The sequence below is a fragment of the Heteronotia binoei genome, unplaced genomic scaffold (genome assembly GCF_032191835.1).
Source record: "Heteronotia binoei isolate CCM8104 ecotype False Entrance Well unplaced genomic scaffold, APGP_CSIRO_Hbin_v1 ptg000314l, whole genome shotgun sequence".
Taxonomy (NCBI): domain Eukaryota; kingdom Metazoa; phylum Chordata; class Lepidosauria; order Squamata; family Gekkonidae; genus Heteronotia; species Heteronotia binoei.
In genome coordinates, this window is record NW_026800014.1 from 476,302 (window position 1) to 498,275 (window position 21,974).

Here is a 21,974-nt window from a genome sequence, read left to right on the forward strand (position 1 = left end):
CCTTTGTCCACATGTTTGTTTACCCTTTCAAAGAACTCAAACAGGTTAGCGAAACAAGAACTTCTCTTACAGAATCCATGCTGAGTCATCCTCAATAACTTGTATTCATCAGTGTGCCTATTAATTCTCTGGGTTCCATTAACTTTCCCAGTATTGAAGTCAGACTGACTGACCTGTAATTTCCCGGATCTTCTCTGGAACTCTTTTTAAAGATGGGGGTGACATTTGCTACCTTCCAGTCCTCAGGAACGGAGGCAGATTTCAATGAAAGATTACATATTTTTGTAAGGAAATCCACAAGTTCACCTTTGAGTTCTTTCAGAATTCTTGGATGTATGCCTCTGGGTCTGGTGACTTATCAGTTTTTAAATTGTCTATCTGTCATAGGACCTCATCTCTCGTCACCTCAATCTGACTCAGGTCTTTCAACACCCCTCCCGAAATCAGTGTTTCTAGAGTGGACAAACACTCCTCATCTTCCACAGTGAAGACAGAGGCAAAAAAATGCATTCAGCTTCTCAGCCATTTCGGTATTCTCCTTTAGTAATCCTTTTACCCCTTGGACATCCAAGAGCCCCACTGCCTCCCTGACCGGTTTCCTGCTTCTAATGTATTTGAAGAAATTTTTATTGTTGGTCTTTGTTTTTTGCAATATATTCCTCATAATCCCTTTTTGCCTGCCTGATCACAGACTTGCATTTTATTTGCCACAGGCTGTGTTCCCTTTTGTTAACTTCACTTGGACTAGCTTTCCACCACTTAAGGAAATCCTTCTTACCTTTTACAGCTTCCATTACTTTGTTTGTTAATCTTGAAGGCCTTTTTCTATACCTATTTGTGCCTTTCCTAACTTGTGGTATATATTTTATCTGAGCTTCTAGGATTGTAGTTTTAAATAGTCTCCATACTTCCCCAAGGGTTTTGATCCTATTTACCTTTCCTTTCAGTTTCCTCTTCACATGCCTCCTATTCTCAGAGAAGTTACCCTTTTTAAAGTTAAAAGCAGTTGTGTTGGTCTTTTAGTGGTTATGTTGGTCTTTGGTTCTCACCATCCTAAATAATTTGGAGACTTTTGCAAATTCAGAAATTTAACTGTTCACCCTCCTTGTCAGGTAATTTACAAACCTTTTAAATAACACTGATCCCAGTACTGATCCTTGTGGAAGTCACTGTTCACTTTCCTCCAACTTGTCTCACTTACTCCTCTGCTCTGCTTCCTGGTTTTTTTTGCATTGTATTATATTTTTAATATAACAAAATATGAATACAAACTATACTACAAGAAATAAGTTTTCATGCACAAAACTAGTAAAGAGTCATAATTCATAAAATGCTTAAGAAATACCTTGTCTCATCATTCTATAACAGTATAAATAATGCCTAATGTACAATAAATTTATCTGAACTTTGAAAATTATTTTTCTGAGCCCTGTGGTAATATATTAATTTAATTAATGGCAGTAGTCCATACTTTCACTCTTGGAGAGAGGTCCTGACATTTTCAATTTTGCTTCTGTTGGCAGTTTAGCAGTAGTAAATAGTGTCAGACCAATCTTACATCTGAAAGGAAGGCATGTCCTTTAGCCACCTAACTCAACAGAATGACTTCTGGATGAGAGTTTGTATTACAGCCCAACAATTTGTTATCTGAACTACTGCTTTCGTAAAGTAAGTGTGTTAAACACATGGCCCACAGACCAGGACCTTCCTCTGCATGGCTCATATCTGGTCCACAAGCAATTGGCTCTTTCCTGCTTCCAGCTTTGCATGGGAGAGATACAAAGCCAAGCCTCCTTTCCAGGCCATAGCCACATAGGAGAGGGCTGACAAGAGCTATGCCCCACCCCCAGATGTGTCCTGTCCCACCAAAAAGCCTTGATCACGTAGGCACATTGTGGAAATGCTGGACATTCCTCCTTGCTCCTGGCAAGTGTATCCACTGAAGAGCTCTCCAAAGCTGAATTTCCTCTGGATTTCTCTCGGGGAGGGGGGCTTCCCCAAAGGGAAAAATATATTGCACACTATTCCGTGTTCCTGTTCAAATGCACACTTGGCTTCCCACAAAGGCAAGCAAGACCCACCACCTCTGCTGTTGCAGCTGGCTCTGCTACTGCTGACACATCACCTGTCATAAGAACATGAGAAGCCATGTTGGATCAGGCCAATAGCCCATCCAGTCCAACACTCTGTGTCACATAGTGGCCAAAAAAATTACATTTATACACACACACCCACACACACACACTGTGGCTAATAGCCACTGATGGACCTCTGCTCCATATTTTTATCTAACCCCCTCTTGAAGCTGGCTATGCTTGTAGCCACCACCACCTCCTATGGCAGTGAATTCCACATGTTATTCCCCCCCCCAACTGAAAGCACTTCATGCTATCATACTTTTTTTTTTTACAATAGTTTCGTTGCAACGTCATGAAATGAAAATCGATGTTATGCAAACTAATTTTAAGATGTGCTGATGCCACTTTTATCCACGCATGTTCCTCAAGAGGGAACTTGGCTATGTTTATAGACATTTGCTGATGTGCTGGGGACAATACTTTAGAAACCACCACCCCCCCTTTGGGCTCCTTTTTTATAGTTTTTTCCTGAAAACTGTGTACTTAGCATTCCAGCAAATGTGTGCTGAAATGTGTGCTTCCTGCTTTAGACAATAGACCAGGGGGCAGATTAATGACCAATGGCAGGTGGGAAGGAAAACACGTGACTTTGCAAGTATCGGGCCTCTGGTGTTACATCGTAATGCAATAAAAAAGGTTACGTTGTAACGCAAACACGCATGTGTGTAAAAAAAAAGGAACTACATGGATGAGTGAGGAAGGAGGGGCATGAATGAGGAGGGAGGGGAGGGGGAAATTACTCCGATTATGGTAGAAACTCCGGGAGCAACAGTACTGCGGAATCAAAACACACAGAACAGATTGGGAATCGAATCCGGGAGAAATCCTGTAGTGCAGAATCGGGAAATCAGGCCTGCATTGAACAACCCCGGAGTGAAAGGAAGGCAAATGGCAAATGTAGAATCAGCCAGTGTGCGACTGCAATAAAAGAGGCCAACGCCATGCTGGGAATTATTAGGAAGGGAATTGAAAACAAATCAGCCAGTATCATAATGCCCTGTATAAATTGATGGTGCTGTCTCATTTGGAATACTGTGTACAATTCTGGACACCGCACCTCAAAAAGGATATTATAGCATTGGAAAAAGTCCAGAAAAGGGCAATTAGAATGATTAAAGGGTCGGAACACTTTCTCTATGAAGAAAGGTTGAAACACTTGGGGCTCTTTAGCTTGGAGAAACGTCGACTGCGGGGTGACATAGAAGTTTACAAGACTATGCATGGGATGGAGAAAGTAGAGAAAGAAGTATTTTTCTCCCTTTCTCACAATACAAGAACTCATGGGTATTCGATGAAATTGCTGAGCAGTCAGGTTAAAACGGATAAAAGGAAGTACTTCTTCACCCAAAGGGTGATTAACATTTGGAATTCACTGCCACAGGAGGTGGTGGTGGCTACAAGCATAGCCAGTTCCATTATCTGGAACATTGGGTCTCCTTTGTCCACATGTTTGTTCACCACCCCCCAAAGAAATGTCCCTCCCTCTTTCCCTCCCTCTCTCTCCTCTACCAAGGAACCTGCACTTTTGTGTTGTTTGGCTGCAGTTTAATTTTAGATTAATCTCATTCTCTGTCTCTCTCTGTGTCATGTGTCTGAGTGAGCACCAGCCAGGAAGGCAATCAAAAGGCAACTCAGAACTGGACACAGAGATTAAAAAGAGAGAGAGAGGGAGAGACACATACTCACTCAGACATTCACACACACAGGCACACACTGGCCCTTCCTGTCTTGGAGAACAGTCTTTTGCATTCAGCAGGCAGCGGTTGCTGCCATGCATGCCCCTTCATTTCCCCTGACCAGTCACTTCAGTCCCCAAATTAAAAATCTTCCCTGCCAGGGCTGAATGGTCCATACATTGCACAAGCTGGTCGAGGCATCTGTAAGGTAGATGGGCTTTTGACAGCAAACCTTGACCCCCTTGCTTTAATGCAAGAAGATTTATTCCCCCCCCCCCTTTGCTTTTATTTACTGGGGATCAATTGGATGCCCTTCCAAAGTGAATTGGATTTGCTTCCGAGCAAACGGCCTGCAGAGAATTCGGCTTATGGCTGGTACCCAAAGTCCACACATATGGGGTAGTAAGTGTTTTTAGAAACCCATGCAGTTTGTCTCTTGATTTCTCTCTACCCAGTTTCTCCCTGAAATCTCTCAATCTGTTTCTTTCCCTCTTTTTTAGGAATGTGTAGTCTGTTTCTAATGGAGGGGGAGAAGGAAGGGAGGTTCTGTAGAGTTTTAAATTTGGCTCTGTACATGCTCAGAAGTAGACAGTGTCTTCCTCATGCTACTGCACCAGTCTATGGTGTATAATTTAAGACAGCTGTGAGGGCTGACTGTAGTAAACAGAAATCAAAGAGAAATTCCATTTAGAGACAGTAAGTGGAATCAAATGGCCATAACTTTTTAAAAAGCCAGTTTGGTGTAGTGGTTAAGTGTGCGGACTCTTGTCTGGGAGAACAGGGTTTGATTCCTCACTCCTCCACTTGCACCTGCTGGAATGGCCTTGGGTCAGCCATAGCTCTGGCAGAAGTTGTCCTTGAAAGGGCAGCTGCTGTGAGAGCCCTCTCCAGCTCCACCCACCTCACAGGGTGTCTGTTGTGGGGGAGGAAGGTAAAGGAGATTGTGAGCCGCTCTGAGACTCTTCGGAGTGGAGGGCGGGATTTAAATCCAATATCATCATCTAAAAAGTGAATTTCAGTAAGGTTTTTTTTATAAGGTTCCACATTATCTTGTTAGGTGGATCTGTAACTGGTTGACAGATGGCACCCAAAGAATGCTTGTGAATGGTTCTTCATCCTCTTGGAGAGGAGTGCTTCAAGGATCTGTCCTGGGACCTGTTTTGTTCAACATTTTTATAAATGATTTGGATGAAGGAATAGAGGCAGAAAAAGCCCTGGCTCCATCCAAGACAAGGTGGGCATCCTTCGAGCTGGGGACAACCAACAGATGGTGATTGACTGAACATAAGGTCCTTTGTGGCACATATGGGAAGAGGCAGTCCCGCAGATATGTTGGTCCCAGGCTGCACAGGGCTTTAAATGTCAGTACCAAAACCTTGACGTGAATCCAATACTCAATAGGTAGCCAATGCAGTTGGCATAGCACTGGCTGTATGCATGCCCGTAGAGGCAATGCAGTTAGCAAACATGCTGCTGCATTTTTCACCAGCTGAAGTTTCCAAATTAGTCCCAAGGGCAAGCCCACGTAGGGTGAGTTACAGTAATCCAACCTGGAAGTGACCATTGTGTGGGTCACTGTAGCTAAGTTCTGAGGGTGCTAGCTGCCTGATCTGCTGGAGATGGTAAAAGGCAGATCTGGAAACCACAGTGACCTGGGCCTCCATAGAAAATGAGGCATCCAGTGTCACTCCCAAGCTCTTCTTCTGGGCTGGGGTAAGTGGTGCACCATCCAGGGCTGGGAGCTGGATACTCAATTCTGCTTCACCTCAGCTAGGGTACAGGACCTCTGTTTTAGTTGAATTAAGCTTCAGCCAGCTCTGTTGCAACACCCAGCCTAAGCTCCCAAAGCCTCAGCCAGATGATCCAGGGCAGAGTCTGGATGGCCATCTATCAACAGATAGAGCTGATTGCCATCCGCATATTGGTGACAACCCAGCCCAAAACCGCGGACATGGGGGCACATATGGATGTTAAACGTCATTGGTGAGAGAATTGCCCCCTGCGGCACACCACATTCAGGTCAGAGTCACAAAGAGATCTGCTTACTGAGCACCACCCTTTGTCCCCATCTTCAGAGAAAGGAGAACCACTGTAAGGCAATCCCCTGAACTCCAACATTGGCGAGGCAGGTCATAAGATTGTAATCAACTGTGTAAAATGCTGCTGAAAGATCGAGAAGCACCAGCAGTGCTGACCTGCCTTGATCTAGATGTCTTCGGAGGTCATCTGAACTCCAATGTTGGAGTTCAGGGGATTGCCTTACAATACAGTCTCCATCCCATGACCAGGGCAGAAGCCAGACTGGAATATATCAAGGACAGATGCATCCTCCAGGAAAGCCTGAAACTGCTCAGCCACCACTTTCTCGTTACCCAGGAACAGAAGGTAGGTGGTAGTTGGCCAGGACCATAGGGTCCAGCGTTGATTTCTTTAAAAGTGGCAAATCACCGCCTCCTTCAGTCCCTCTGGAAAGATCCCCAATGAAAGGGACGGGTTGACATTTTCACCCAGTGGGTCCCAAATGCCATTCCCACATGCTTTAATCAGCCAGGATGGACATGGGTCAAGAAGGCAGGTAGTAGGCTTCACTGTAGCCACAATCCTGTCAACATCTTCCTGAGAGAGCCCATTGAAGTGGTCAAAAATCGGACCTGAAGATGGACAAGGAGCTTCCAGTTCCCTTATTATATCAATTGTGGCTGGGAGGTTCTGGCAGAGAGACATGGGTCGCAAAAGCCTCTCAGCCAATATCCAATTCCCTGTCAATTTATTTGCCTAATGGCAATGTAGTTAAAGATCAAATTGTCCTAAACAGTTGGGTTGGACATGACTTCACAGAGACAATGGAGACTGCATAAAACTCCCTCTTGGTAGACTTCATTGCCTTCTCATAGACCTTCATAAACGTTTTATAAGCTCTTGCCTCCTCGTCACAAGTACACTGCCACACTTGCTCTAGCTGTCTAAGATGTCGCTTCATCCTCTGCAACTCCAGGGTGTACCATGGGGTTGTTTTGGTGCGACAGTTAAGAGATTTCTGGGGTGCGATGTCATTGACGGCTGCAGAGAGTCACAAAAGCCAGTCTTCCACTAGCATATCTAATGACCCGCCAGGGGGCATCAGATCCTACAGAGCTTTCTGAAGCTGCTCAGGGTCCGTCTGGCTCTGTGGGTGAGCATAAATATGCTCACCACCTAAACATAATTTAAAGGAGCACTCTCTAGATTTAATAAGAAGAAATAGATCTGAGTAACTAAACCATCAGGTATTTATAATCCCTATTTATAAGGTCAAGGGGTGTTTTTACTCATAAACCACTGTCATTCCTCAATAACATGATTGCAAAATGTATGATTTGATCAAAATCTGCCCCATTTTTAAAAAACAAACACATATATTCAGTTCAACACCTGATAACCCTTTATCAGATTTTCCATGGCATCCAGATTCTTTCAAACCTTAAGTTCATCCAAATCTTGAATTTTCTGTGATTGCACGTTAATTAATGCAGAGTTTAATGGAAAAAGACTAGGGTTTAAAGACAATTTAACATTGTACCATTCTGAATATATTACTTTTAAAAGTGGATTAATAAATTCTAATCATACTTTCCAAAACCAAATTAGATCCTTTAAAGGTTGTTTCCTGTTTACAACTTTCTAATTCACGGAAGGCTTATTGTTTTATTCAGTACAACTAGTTTACTTAATCCTTGGAAGGATTTTGTCAAAAATCATTTTAGAAATTCAAGTATACGGTGTCTAGTGTGGTGAGTTCCCACACTAGAACTTTGTGTTTCCCTGTTTGTGTAGTTTCCCTGTTGTTGCTGCAGCTGTCAGTTCAGCACTGTGCAGGTTTCTTGCAGCTTCTTTGTCTCAGTGCTCTGAAGATGTTACATCCTTACTGGTGATAGCTGAGGAACAACCTTAATTGGGGATTATCAGCTTCTCATTCCTAGCTACTACTCTGTTCCAATTTTTTAAAGATTGCTAGAGACAAACTAGTAAATTTATCAGTTAATTTCATCTAGACTTGAATTTCCACATGTATTTGATGTCTCAGCAACCCTTGAATTCTTTGTAGTTAGCATATGCACTTATCATGGTATTTTATTTACTTAGGTTATTTCTATGCCACCTGCTGGAGCCAGCTTACAGTTAAAATGTCACAATATTACAAATGAGCCATTGGACATAAATATAAAAACTATCAATAAAACAGATGCAGACCATTAAAAAGCTGGTAAGATATAAAACCCCTAATTAAAGCCTGAGTTTTTTAAAAAAAATGTGTTTTGGTGTGATGCCTAAAAGAAAGTAAAATAAGTACCAGGTAAGCCTCAAAGGGGGAAGACATTCCAAAGGGTAGGTGTCATCACAAAAAATATCTTGTCTCTAGTTGTCATCTCCCTTACCTCTGAAGGCAGGGGCACAGAGAGCAGAGTTTGAAAGGCAGATCTTAATTGGTGGGCTGAATAGTACAGGAGACAGTCCTTTAGGTACTCTGGTACTGAGTGGATACATAAACTTTAGGAGACCCCGAAGACTCACAAAGTAGACAAAATATTGCTTTCAACCTACTTTCAGTAATGTTTAAATTGCCAAAATAACCTTCACATTTAAATCCATAAATTACTATTGGTCATAAATTTCAATCATGTTCTGATATAAATTCTGGACCCGCTCTTCGTTTTCATGTCAGGTTCCCCCCCCCCACCTCCCCAATGGAGTTTTTTTTCTTTAATTGATGTGTTCCTCTTAATAATGGTGGATACAGAAAATAGCTATGTTTAGTAATGTTCTTAGATATATCACTAGTTTGAGAATCAAATAAGAAAATTTGTGGGTTATTTGAACAATGTATTGACAAAAGTACAGAATTAGATCCCTACTGTGAATAGTTTGGCTATTGTACCTCTAGATACAGAATGCTCTCCAGAGTACATGTTTGGAATATCGTAATCTGTGTTTATGAACTGAAGAACTTCATTCATATGATGTCTTTCAGGGGAAGCAAATGATAAAGATGTTCAAGTAATAGAGCTACCAATAGTTGATAGCCTGCATCCAAGGCCTCCATATTTACCACTGGCTATTCCAGAAGATCTGGCTGATAGACTAATTCGTGTCCATGGAGATCCTGCAGTGTGGTGGGTCTCACAGTTTGTCAAATACTTGATTCGTCCACAGCCTTGGTTAGAAAAAGAAATGGAAGAAGCTACGAGGAAGCTTGGTTTTAAGCATCCAGTTATTGGGTAAGAATTTTTAGACAACTAATTCTGCAATTTTAACCCTATCTGGAAATCAGCAGAACTTAGACTCTAGCATTGTACTTCCAGATTCCGGTCGAATATAGTCCAGCATCCTGCCTCCAACAGTGTCCTGCCATATATCCCTGGAAAATTTACTACTCAAAACACATCAGGAAAAAGAACACTGTCTTTTTGAAATTGATTATTGTTCCTTGTTGTTTCATGCTGACAAACCAGTACCCGAAGACAAGTATTCTCTCTCTTTATCCCCCGTGCTTAGTACTTAAGTATTTATTTATCTACTTATTTCCATACCATTCTGCAAAGTGGTTTACAGTAAAAGAAATTATATATTGTTTATTATATCTCTCCTCCTCTTCCCTTTCCAATTAGTCCCAATTGCTAGGTGCTGATAATTAGTATTCAGAGGCATACTGTGCCTGAATATGAAGATGCTGTATTCTCCATATAATGGAAGGTCTCCCAATAGTTTGCCCTCATTTTTTTCCTGACCTAATTCTCCCCTTAAGCTCTTTGCATATACTTTCCTCCAAAGGACAAACAGCTTGAGGAAAGCAGCCTAGATTGAGAAAACAGTATGGTGTGTGTTTGTGTGTGTGAGGTCTGTCAGGTTGCTTCCAACTGATAGCAACCCTATGAATTAATGTCCTCCAAAATGCCCTATTGTTAGCAGCCTTGCTTACGTCACATCTTGCAAACTGAGAACATATGGGAGGGTAAATATTTCCCACCTCTGATTTGCCCACCCTGATCAGATTTTCAGTTGGATTTAATAATGAAAAGAAAGGAGAAAGATCAGTCATGGGTTTCACAGTGTTACCCATAGTATGGCACTCACCTAGTGGCCATCATCGCATTTAGTGTTAGTTAGTTCCAGACATGCATGTAAAATACATTTTTTTTCCATGCCATAATTATACTGTCAGTCAGTTCCATTTGATGATCACTAATTTTGAGGAGAAAAATTATCAACTACCTTAGTGTTATACATTTCTGAAGGGCTATCATGTCCCCCTTTAGGTCTTTCTAATAAACAAAATAATATAACACTTCACAAAAATATGATACAATCTTGAATAAATGTATCCAGCCGTAAAGTATTTGTAATAATTCCACAAGCACACCAAGCCAGAAGGATTGAAAGTTTTATTTGAGCAACAGCAGGACCTTTCCTGACCTCTCCTCACTTCACCCTGAAGACAAGTGGTTTAATATTTTTAAATGGCACTAAAATCAAGATATTGATGCAGTGTTGTAATGATGGCTTAAGCAGGTTCTCTGAATTCCCAGCTTTCATTTTTTTTAAAAAAAGTATCTAGCTGTCATGGGTGCTGGGGACCCTGCGGAGGAAGACGAGTCTGCCGAGGAAACTGTACCCCTGCCACCTGCACCAGTACCCCTGCCTCCTGCTGAAGAAGATCCCAGCCCCCCTGCCTCGCCCTCTCGGGTGGCTCGTGTGCGTGACCGCCTCCGTCAGGACCTCAGGGATCGGAGGAGGGTGGCACGCTCACAAGCAAGACGCTCCCTGAGCCCTGAGGTTTGAAAGGATTCTGGCCCTTCGAAGGGCAAGGATACTTGAGTTGTAGGAGGATCCTGGCTGCCTCTCTGAGCCAGCAATTAGCCCAAATGGGCAACAGCCAGCAGAGGGCTATATAGCTGTGGGCTTTGGGAAGAGGCTTTGTGGAAGCAACTAGTCATCTCCCTGACGTTCTAGCATCCACTCCGGCTTGACTTTGGTTCCTGAATCCCTGACTTTGGCTTTTGACTTCTGGACTCCCTGACCTCGGCTTCTGGACCTCGGACCTGCGATACTTGTACAGCGATTTGGATTTGGCACCTCGGACACTCCTGCTTGCTGGCTACAGACCTCGGACTGCCTCTGGACTTTGCCTGACCCGGCCCGAGCCGTGACACTAGCCCCTTCTGTTGCACAGATATGCCCTTTTCCTTATCTCTCTGCAAGGGAAGAGGCTAGATACTTATTTTAAAAATTAAAGATGGGGATTTAGAGAAGCTGCTTAAACTATCATTACAACACTACACTGCTATATTGATATTTTAGGACCTTTTTTAAAAAAGGGGAGGTGCTGTGACTCAACCAGTGACAACATCAAAGATGGCAGCACCCTCCCTTGAAAATCCTGATTATTTTAGGCATGTCTGGAAGAAGAAAAAAAACTGAATTTACAATGATGAATATGCTCAGGGAGGGCAGACATGCAGAAGAATTGTGTGCAAACCGATTCCATTTCTTCTGGATTGATTGCCAAGAAAATCAGGAGTAAGTTGAGCATGCAGAAAAAGTCTAAGAAAAAGTGATTTGCTCAGAACTGCCCAAGAAGTATCATGGCTAAGCAAGGATTTGAACATTGATTTCCCCACCTGAAAAACTAATACTTCAGCTGGTAATCTTGCATGTTCTCATTTTTGACTAGCAGTTTCTCAGCTTTCTAGAAGATGCAGCCATGAGGGCCTTGCAGTTTGCTCCTAAAGTACAAAGTCTGTTATTTTTTTTTATTCTGGAAAAAAAAACCTTTGAAAAACCCATGTTATGCTAAAAGCATGCCTTATTTTGTAATACAGCTGTGCTTGGGAATATCTGTAGCAGTCTTATTAGGTATATTTAAAGCATCTTCTCTTAAAGGACTAGTCTTCTTTGCTTAGCAGATAACTTCCTTAAATAGTAAGCACATACAGACATAGTATCTATGGATCAAACTGGGGCAGCCACGTTTGCTTATGTGTCTAGTTATTTACATCTAAAGTTGGTAAGGAAGATTTTATTTCTAATACATATAACAAAATGTGCTCTTACAGGCACTTTTCTCACATCTGCTACAAAACGTAAATCAGGCTGAGGAAAGGAATGCTTCAAACAGCAGCATCAAGGGAAAGAAGAAGCCTCTCCTGCTTTAGCTTGGAAAGGGGGTAGAAATATGTATAAACAAATCACAACTTCCTCCTCTCATCTATAATGCCCCTAGTACTTACGATATTTAGAGGCAGAGATCGGTGCATTTTATTACACAAACACAATTTCTATTCCTTGTTGTTTATACTAACTTTATCACACTATGGGTAGTTTCTTGGGCTTATTTTATTTTTCAGTTTCATTACATTGGAATATAATTACATGATATATCAAATCACTTAGATCCAGTTTGGTGTAGTGGTTAAGTGTGTGGACTCTTATCTGGGAGAACCAAGTTTGATTCCCCACTCCTCCACTTGCAGCTGCTGGAATAGCCTTGGGTCAGTCATAGCTCTCGCAAGAGTTGTCCTCGAAAGGGCAGCTTCTGAGAGAGTTCTCTCAGCCCCAGCTACCTCGCAAGGTGTCTGTTGTGGGGGAGGAAGATAAAGGAGATTGTGAGCAGCTCTGAGACTCCGATTCAGAAAGGGTAGGGTGTAAATCTATAGTGGTGGTCTTCTTGTTTTGAATCTGTTCTGGCTATTATGAATGAAGTAAACAGCAACGCACCCATTCATTTTGAAACCCAGATTTAATTGCTAAAAAAGTTAAACTAGAGTTATAAGTGGCTTTTCATTAAATTTGAAAATAAAAACTAACAGAAGTATCAAACATCTGAGTCCTTTTACATACTTCATATTAGTGTAACTTGCTTGTTTTATGGTAGTCAAAAGCAGAGTAAAAGGATAAGTCCAGGGCTTTTTTGGTAGCAGGAACTCCTTTGCATATGAGGCCACATCCCCCTGATGTAGCCAGTCCTCCAAGAGCTTACAGTATGCCCTGTAATAAGAGCCCTGTAAGCTCTTGGAAGATTGGCTACATCAGGGGTGTGTCGTCTAATATGCAAAAGAGTTCCTGCTACAAAAAAAGCCCTGGGTAAGTCTAACTTGTACTGAATTAAGAAATTTATGATCTTGAGAAATATGCACTTGAAGTATATTGAAGTATGCACTTGAAGTACATTGTATCAAAAATATATTTTGCAAAATGGCAACTAAATTTGAACCTACTATGTGTCTGTATAACAGGCAGGTTGCCTGTTCATCAGTAGATATGATTCCACTCAGACATGCATAGAACATATTAGCATTTGGCCTCCAAAAATGTATAGCATTTATATTTGATTTTCAAAGACAGAGTAACATACTTTCCCCCTATGGAACCATACAAACACTGTGGTTCCATGCGTTCTGTTTTCAGAATAAAATTGTCTCTTGATGCTCATTTAAGGTTCATTCTGGTGAGAACTAATCCAAAAAATGTTTTTCCGCTTCCAGCATTCACGTCAGAAGAACAGACAAAGTGGGAACAGAAGCAGCGTTTCATCCAATTGAAGAATACATGGTTCATGTTGAGGAACGTTTCCAACTGCTTTCCCGGAGAATGCATATTGACAAAAAGCGTGTTTATTTGGCTACAGATGATCCTTCTTTATTGCAAGAGGCAAAATCAAAGTAAGACCATCTCTGTACATAGTAGGTGCAAACGTGAATTTACATAGAGTAAATGCATTCAAACATGATTTACTGTTTATTTTTAAATCTGTTTAGTTTTTGTAAGCGGGACAGCAATATTCGATGCCACCTTAAATCAATGTTTTTCATATATGCATATTCAGAGCTATTACTAATGAATGAACTCTGACTGTTCTGAATTCTCCTGTTTTGAAACTTAATATAATGGATTTTTGTAGAATATACATAAATATTTTGACCTCCCTGTCATGTTAGAAATTGGAAGGGAATAACATTTTGTAACACAAGACAAGGTACATCAAACCATGAGAGTTGAACTAACTTGCAATGTGAATCTCATGTGTTCAGCTACTATGAACCAATCTTTAATTTCCATTTTAAAGCCAGTTGTCTAAACTACTTCAGACTCTAGCCATCATTAAGATAAAAATATGGGTTAAAATCTGAAATCATATTTGTGATGTTCATGCACCAAAGAAATTCTTTGAGGTGTGTTCAGGGCTTGCACATGCCCAGTGGATTTTTTTCCCCTTTGATCAATAAACTTTTGTGTTGATTTACAGTCTGGTTTTGAAAATTCCCTCATTTTTTTAATTTTTCTTCATTTGATTTTAGACCACCCTGCCAAGCCAGCGCTGAGGGCAGTGTACAACAAATGTAAATTCACAACATATATAATTAAAAACAGTTTTAAAACACACTGATAAAACTAATGCGTCGTATGAAATGCAGCCTGCTTTTTAAGAAACACAAGCCCCAAATTTTCTTAGGTACATAAGTTGGTTATCTGATTCTCTGAATCCCAGCCCCATGGTATTTGTTACCTGTTGTCCCCACCCAGGCCTTTAGATACAGTGGGGCCTCTGGGGGCTCTGCCCCCTGACTTCCAGCAGAGGCCCCCCAGCTTAGGGTCCCCTGACCCATCCAAGTAGGACAGGAGGGCGAGAGGTAGCTGTAGCGAGTTTTCCTGCTTCTCACAGCTGGCTTTAAAGCCAGCTGCAAAAGCATGGAGCCCCAGCCTCTTGGGCCTTTAAAAGCCCAGGCAATTGATAAGAGGGGAGAAAGTCTTTGGAGGGGAAAGAAAGGACAATGAGGCCAGACAGTGGCACAGAGGAGCCAGGGAGGACTTTTCAATTTTGTCAGCCCCCCTCCCCCAATTTCTCCAATGCCCCCCGCCTGGAAAAATCCTGGCTACGGGCGTGTCCCTACCGCACCCCATCCCCCATCGTCTCAGTAGCAGACCACAGTGAGTTATTATAAGTTGCTTTATAAACAGTGCTAATTTCCAAAAGTGCAAAGATGTTAACATTTTTTAAAATGTTGTTTCTGTTTTTCATATTTATGAAGATAAAATCTGAAAATACCACAAAAACATGTAGTTTTTCTCAGTTTGAAAAACAGTTTTTAAGAATAGCGGCCTGCTTTTACAGATGGAGATTGTCAAAGGAGTTTTGTTAACATTATTAGATCAGGCCACAGAAAACATTTGTTTTTTGGGGGAAATGCAGCCTGCCTTGAAGACCTATTTGAAGTGATACATCACTTCAGTTCTCCCTTGAGTTAGAAAAGGGATTCCTACTGTCAGGAGCAGGAGATGGCTGGCAACTGTTTCCCTTAAAAAGGGAGGCATTTATTCTCTGTCTTTTTTTAAAAGACAGAGAAGAACATGTCACTGTTACTTAAAACTTAGATAATGATTCAGTGACAGTGAATAGTTTTTGCACTTTGAAGTGAATGCTTGCAAGAAAGCTTTAGATTCAGAATCAGAAACATTTATGATACATAAATAAAATTAAAGTGAGATTGTTGTAAGTAAAGAAGATCAAACTGATTAAGTATGATTACATTGTAGATAATAATAATCAGCTTATCTGCAATTAATGCTGGAACTTTACCACCAGGTTTTCAATTTTCCAATACAATAGCATCCAATACCTTTAACTAGGATTTGGTGACTGATGTAAAAGATAGGTTTCAATTTATCATTTATTGAGTGAAAAATTACTTTTTTTTTGTCTGACCTGAATCTATTAACCATCAAGTTCATTGGTGTTCTCAAGATCTAGTATTAAGGAGAGTGAGAAAACACTCTCTTTAATAACTTCTTCCATCCCATATAAAACAACCCCCCCGCTGTCAAGCATTAGATTTCAGAATAACCAGTCCTTGGTTTTTGATACAAAGTTTGGTTTATTGATATTCCATGTGGCTCAGCCGAGCTAGGTATTGGAACTGATACAGTATAACAGTGAGATACATACTTAAAGATGGCACATCAAAGGATTCTATAAACCATTCTACATTCACGTGTGAAACTTCACACTGTAACTTCCTTATCTCTATTATGGCTGGCGCTTCCTGGGTCCAAGCGTGGCTGGCCTGGGAATTGGTGCCAGGAGGTTTTATCTTCAAAGAGTGCATTCCTGCATTTGTTAGTAAAAGCGAAAGAGTTCTCTACTTTGATGTGCCTAGGTTTTATTCATGGTTAGTAACATTTCTATATTTTAATAGCTACCATCAGAAAGGAATAAACTATGCTTGACATACTGCCCCCCTAAGCTCTTGCTGAGGGTTTGTCTGGGTGCAGTAGGTAAAATCTTTTCACGAGGAGGGGGGCTCTAAGGTCAGAGGACTTTACCCATTCATCACAACTGGTGGGAAAGTACTTCCAACGGACTAGATAATACAGCGCCCCCCCCCTTTTTCTTTAGCATCCAGTATCTCCCACACTTCATGGTGACTCTGACCCTTCACCTGAATAGGTTTGGGCTCTGGTGGGCGGGGGTGCCAACTCGTAGCCCCCGGATCTCGCCAAAGAAGGCTGCAATGGAAAACAGGGTGGATTTTACTAAACTAGTTTTGGTAGTTCCAGCTCCACTGTCACTTTGTTTATCACCCTCTTTATTTTGAATAGCCCCAGATATTTGTAAGCGAGCTTCCTGGAAGTCTGGGGTAATGGTAAGTTCTTTGTAGATAAGAACAGTCTCCCCTAATTTGAAATTCCATTCTGGGGTGTGCTTTTTGTCATACTGAGCCTTGTAGTCTCGTTTAGCCATTTCCAGGTTCTCCTGGATTATGGCCCACCCTTTTCCCAAAGTTTCCCACCACTGCTGACAAGACGTAGGTGGTGTGGCCCCATTATTACTAGGTAACAGGTGGAAGGGTTTCCCTTCATAGCCATTCACAATCTTAAAAGTGGTTGCTTTGGTTGAGCTATGAAGACTATTATTGTACCCATATTCTGCAAACGGCAGTAGCTCCACCCAGTTGGTCTGCTGGTAGTTTACATAGCACCGCAAGTATTGCTCTAGAAGTGTGTTCACGCGTTACGTCTGCAGGTGATAGGCAGAGCTTAAGGATGGCCAGACCTGCAGCTTGCTCCATGCCTGTTAGTTTACAAAACTCCTGCCAGAAGTTGGCAAAGAATTGCGGCCCGCGGTCGCTAATGACCTTATCCGGGAATGAGTGGACCTTAACAACATGCTGGAAAAATAGGTAGGCTAGCTTTTTTGCGGTGGGCAATCTCTTACAAGGGATGAAATGTGCTTGCTTTGAAAAATTATCTACTACCACCAATATCACAGTCCGCCCCTGGGAAGCTGGTAGCTCTACTACAAAGTCCATTGAGACCACAGACCATGGGCATTCTGCCGTGGGGGTGGTTTGGAGAAGACCCCAGGGGGGTTCCCACCTCGCTTCTTGGCCATTATGCACACTGGGCAAGTAGTCACAAATTCGGAAATATCTTTTTTTATTTGAGGCCACCAAAATTGTCTAGTGACCAAATGTAGCATCTTCACATACCCGAAATGCCCAGATAGTTTGTTACAATGACAGTGTTGCAGAACTTCTTGCCTTAGTGCCTTTGGCACATACAGTTTCCCATCACGATACCAAAACCCCCCGGTCCCCTTAATCAACCCCTCTGGTCTCTCTTCTCCTTCGCGTTCCGCTTCCTCGATCAGTCTATTCCCCCCCACCATGGTTCTTCCATTCCTTTCTTTTTCCCCGAATGGGTGTCACTGTGCCTGCTACAGCACTGGGAGGGATGATAGAGTCTACTACCTCCTCTTTTTGACTCTCGTGTTGGGGCAATCTGGAGAGGGCGTCAGCTAAGAAATTTTTCAACCCGGGGATATGTTTCAGAGTGAAATCAAATTTCGCAAAGAACCCTGCCCACCGAATTTGTTTCTCGATCAATTTCCTGCGCCCCGTCAGTGCTTCTAAATTTTTGTGGTCTGTCCAGATCTCAAATGGCACTCTCACTCCCTCTAGCCAAGACCGCCATGTCTTTAATGCAAAAATCACTGCAAACGCCTCTTTATCCCACACCGACCAGTTGCGCTGCTCCTGTGAAAAATTTTTTGAAATGTACGCGCAGGGACGTAACCTCCCCTCTGAGTCTCTCTGCATTAATATGGCTCCGATGGCCATGTCAAAAGCGTCGCACTGGACCACGAAGGGTTTAAGTTCGTCGGGGTGGGTTAGTACTGGCTCGCTTGTGAAGAACCGCTTAAGTTTCTCGAACGCCTTTTGGCAGGCGGGAGTCCAGGCCAGTTTTGCCCCCAGTTTTTTCACTTCGGGACCCTTCTTCTTAGTCTTAAGTAAGGGGGAGCATCACCTGGGCAAACCCCTGAATGAAGTTTCGGTAAAAATTTGCGAATCCGAGGAAAGATTGTAACTGTCTACATGTCCTTGAGGTTGCCCAGTCTAATAATGCTTGTATTTTGGCGGGGTCCATGGCTAGCCCTTTCCCGGACACTCTGAACCCCAAATAGTCTAATTCAGTTTGGTGGAACTTGCATTTGAACAGTTTGGCATACAACTTGTGCTCATACAAGGTAGTGTGTACCTTCCTCACTAACTGGACATGGGACGCCATGTCTTTCGAGTAAATAATGATGTCATCCAGGTACACCACCACCCCCTTATACAAGTACTCTCTCAGCACTTCATTTATAAAATTCATAAACACTCCCGGAGCCCCTTGTAGTCCAAAAGGCATCACCAGGTATTCAAATTGTCCCATCGGGGTGTTGAAAGCTGTGTTCCACTTGTCCCCCTCTTTGATCCACACTCTAAAATATGCGTCCCCCAGATCCAGCTTGGTGAAAATGGATCCTTCGGACACTGTGCTTAGTAGGTCTTTGATCAGGGGGATGGGATAGGCGTTTGACATAGAAATCCCATTTATCCCACGAAAGTCAGTGCAAAGCCCGAGGCTCCCATCCTTCTTTTTCTGGAATAGCACCGGTGCCACGTGCGGGGCGGTGGCTGGTCTAATAAAGCCTCTTTTGAGGTTTTTGTCTATGAATTTTCTCAGTTCGGCCTTCTCCGCCCACCCCATGGAGTATAATTTGGCTTTAGGCAGTTCCTGCCCGGGAATTAGCTCAGTGGCCATATCCTGCTTGTCTATTAACACACAGTGAGACCTGGGTCCAGGGGGATTTTTTTTCCCTACAAACTTGAGGAAAACCCCAGGTTTGCAAAAAATAAAACACCCTGAAATCTAAAAACAGAACACAACAAATCTAAAACAAAACACAACAAATAATAGAACCAATATCTATAGCTTTAATGAACAAATGCCCAATTATCTCATCAGACAACATTCTGAGATCTCAGTGCCCATTTTGGGGGTTGGTAGGCAACTACAAGCTCTGCTCATGACCTGAGTTCAATCCTGGCGGAAGCTGGGTTCAGGTAGCTTGCTCAAGGTTGATTAAGCCTTCCATCCTTCCAAGGTCAGTAAAATGAATACCCAGCTTGCTGGAGGTAAAGTGTAGATAAATGGGGAAGGCAATGGCAAACCACCACGTAAAACGTCTGCTGTGAAAACATCGTGATATGATGTCACCCCAGAGTCGGAAATGACTGGTGCTTGCACAGGGGACTACCTTTAACTTTACTAGGCAACTACAATAACATTGCCAAGCTGTCCAAGCCTTTGTTTCTGTTAGTCAAAGGCATGGTGAGGGGGAGACTGCAAAAGGGTAAAGATGGAAAGGAGAGAAGCAAGCAAGGGAGGAGAAGCTGAAAGGGGAGAGAACAGAAAAATAGGTAGGGATAGAAGAAAAGGAAACGGATGCCAAAGGAGGGAAAGGAGCAAAAACAGAGGCCTGTGTGGGGAGGGGAGGAGGAGAAGAAGATTTATATCCTACCCTTCTCTCTGAATCAGAGTCTCAGAGCAGCTTACAATCTCCTTTATCTTCTTCCCCCACAACAGATACTCTGTGAGGTGAGAGGGGAAGATAGGTGGGTATTAGGATGGCCAGACCTGCAGCTGCAACCTTCAGGAGCTTTTGGGGGTGGAGCCTCAGGAAGGTAGAGCATCGCTCGTAGACACCATGATGACACTTCGAAGTTATCACCCAGAAGTGATGTCATGCATCTGCAACAGTTTAGGGATCCTTCCAATCTCTTGTGTAAAAACCAGAAGTGACAAAACAGCATTTCTAATGTTATTTTCCCCAGTTTTCTCCTGCTGACTGATGGAATGGGTGTGAGTGATAACATGTAGGAACAGGAGATTGCCTACCATAGGAGGGTAGCTAGCATACTTAGCATTCTTTCATCTACACCAGGTTATGTCACTAGCTCCCTACCTGTCTTGCCAAGACCTGGCCACAGTAATCCAGACAACCGTCACCTCTAGGCTGGATTACCATAACTTGCTCTACACTGAGCTTCCCTTAAGGCTGATCCAGAGATTGCAGCCGGTCTAGAATGCAACTGCATGGGTCCTCATGTGTACCTCATTGAGGGCACATATTCAACCTGTGCTCCACTAGCTACACTGGCTTCCAGTTGAGTACTAGATTAGGTTTATGGTTTTGATATTAACCTTTAAAGCCCTAAACAGTCCAAGACCAGCATATCTGTGGGACCGTCTCTCTCGGTACATCCCCCAAAGAGCATTGCACTCAGCCAATGACAACTGATTAGTGATCCCTGGCCTGAGAACAATCCGGTTATCCTCAACCAGTGACAGGGCCTTTTCAGCTCATATGATACAAGTGAGAGAGAGATCATGCTGCTGCTGTGGCATGACTCTAGAGTTGTTGCGCTGCAGTGGTGGCACAATCTCTCCATTGTACCCTGTGGGCCCACAGGGTACAGTGGAGAGATCGCTCTGCAGCTGTGAGGTGACCCCAGGGCCTGATAAGAGATTCCTCCTCCAGCCATGCCGTTTCTGCCTGGCAATGGGGCCAGCATACCAACCCTACTGTCAGGTAGAAAAGCCTGACAGCATTTCAACCCTTCCCCTGCCCTGCTTCCAAGCAGAGTGAAGGGAAAGAGGGGAGTTAAAGAGAATCCAGACATTTCTTCCTGGCAGTGGGGCTAGTGCACCGGCCTTGCTGCCTGGCAGAAATGCCTGGGATCCTTTAAAAAAAACCCCTTTTCCGTTGCCTTGTTTTGAAGCAGGGAAAAGGGGTAGTTAAAGGGAAGCTAGGCGATCAGTGGGGTGACAGATGTTGAATCCAGATCATCCTCACATCCGGAAAGCCAGGTATTTCTGCCTGGCAGTGGGGCCAATGTGCCAGCCTTGCTGCCAGGCAGAAATGCCTGGGATTCATTCAACCCCCCCCCCCCCCTTCCCTCACCTCACTTAGAAGCAGGGCGAAGGGAAAGGAGGAGGTTAAAGGGAAGCCAGGTGTTTCTGCCTGGCAGTGGGGCCAATGTGCCAGCCTTGCTGCCAGGCAGAAATGCCTGGGATCCATTCAACCCCCCCCTCCCTTCCCTCACCTCACTTGGAAGCAGGGCGAAGGGAAAGGAGGAGGTTAAAGGGTTAAAGGGAAGCCAGGTGTTTCTGCCTGGCAGTGGGGCCAATGTGCCAGCCTTACTGTCAGGCAGAAATGCCTTGGATCCTTTCAAACCTCCCTTTCTGTTGTCTCGCTTAGAAGCAGGGCACTGGGAAAGGGGGGAGTTAAAGGGCAGCATTTCTGCCTGGCAGCAGGGGCCAACGTGCCAGCCCAGCTGTCAGGCAGAAATGCCTGACAGCCTTTCAAACCCCCCTTTCTCTCCCTCACTTCCAAGCGGAATGGAAAGTGGGGAGTTAAAGGGAAGCCTGAGTTCTGCCTGGCTTTCAGGATCACCGTATAGGAGCTGAATCTATTAAACTCATATACAGGGATATCTAATCAGGAAGCCGAATCAGTTCAGAGACTCTGATTCAGCTTCTGGGGAGCCAATATAGCACCATATAAGTGTTATACTTTTTTTTTCCTGGCTCAGCTGAGCCTAATGCATATCCCTAGCCCCAACCTGGTGGATCTCTGTCTAGTGAAACCCTAAGACCATAAGAGAAGCCATGTTGGATCAGGCCAATGGCCCATACAGTCCAACACTCTGTGTCACACAGTTGCCAAAAAACAAAACAAAACCCAAGTGTCATCAGGAAGTTCACAAGTGGGGCCCTGCAGGACTTGAAACAATTCTACTTG

At 43.2% G+C, this 21,974-nt stretch overlaps 1 protein-coding gene across 2 annotated transcripts in view; it reads left to right on the plus strand.

Moving 5' to 3' along the window:
* LOC132590572 (alpha-(1,6)-fucosyltransferase) overlaps positions 1 to 21,974 on the plus strand; it is a 407,107-nt gene that overhangs the window by 353,028 nt on the left and 32,105 nt on the right. For both annotated transcript variants that reach the window (XM_060263510.1, XM_060263509.1), the window contains 2 exons: positions 8,823 to 9,069; positions 13,333 to 13,509. In XM_060263510.1, coding sequence (XP_060119493.1) covers positions 8,823 to 9,069; positions 13,333 to 13,509 — 424 coding nt within the window. The remainder of the gene's footprint in view (positions 1 to 8,822; positions 9,070 to 13,332; positions 13,510 to 21,974) is intronic.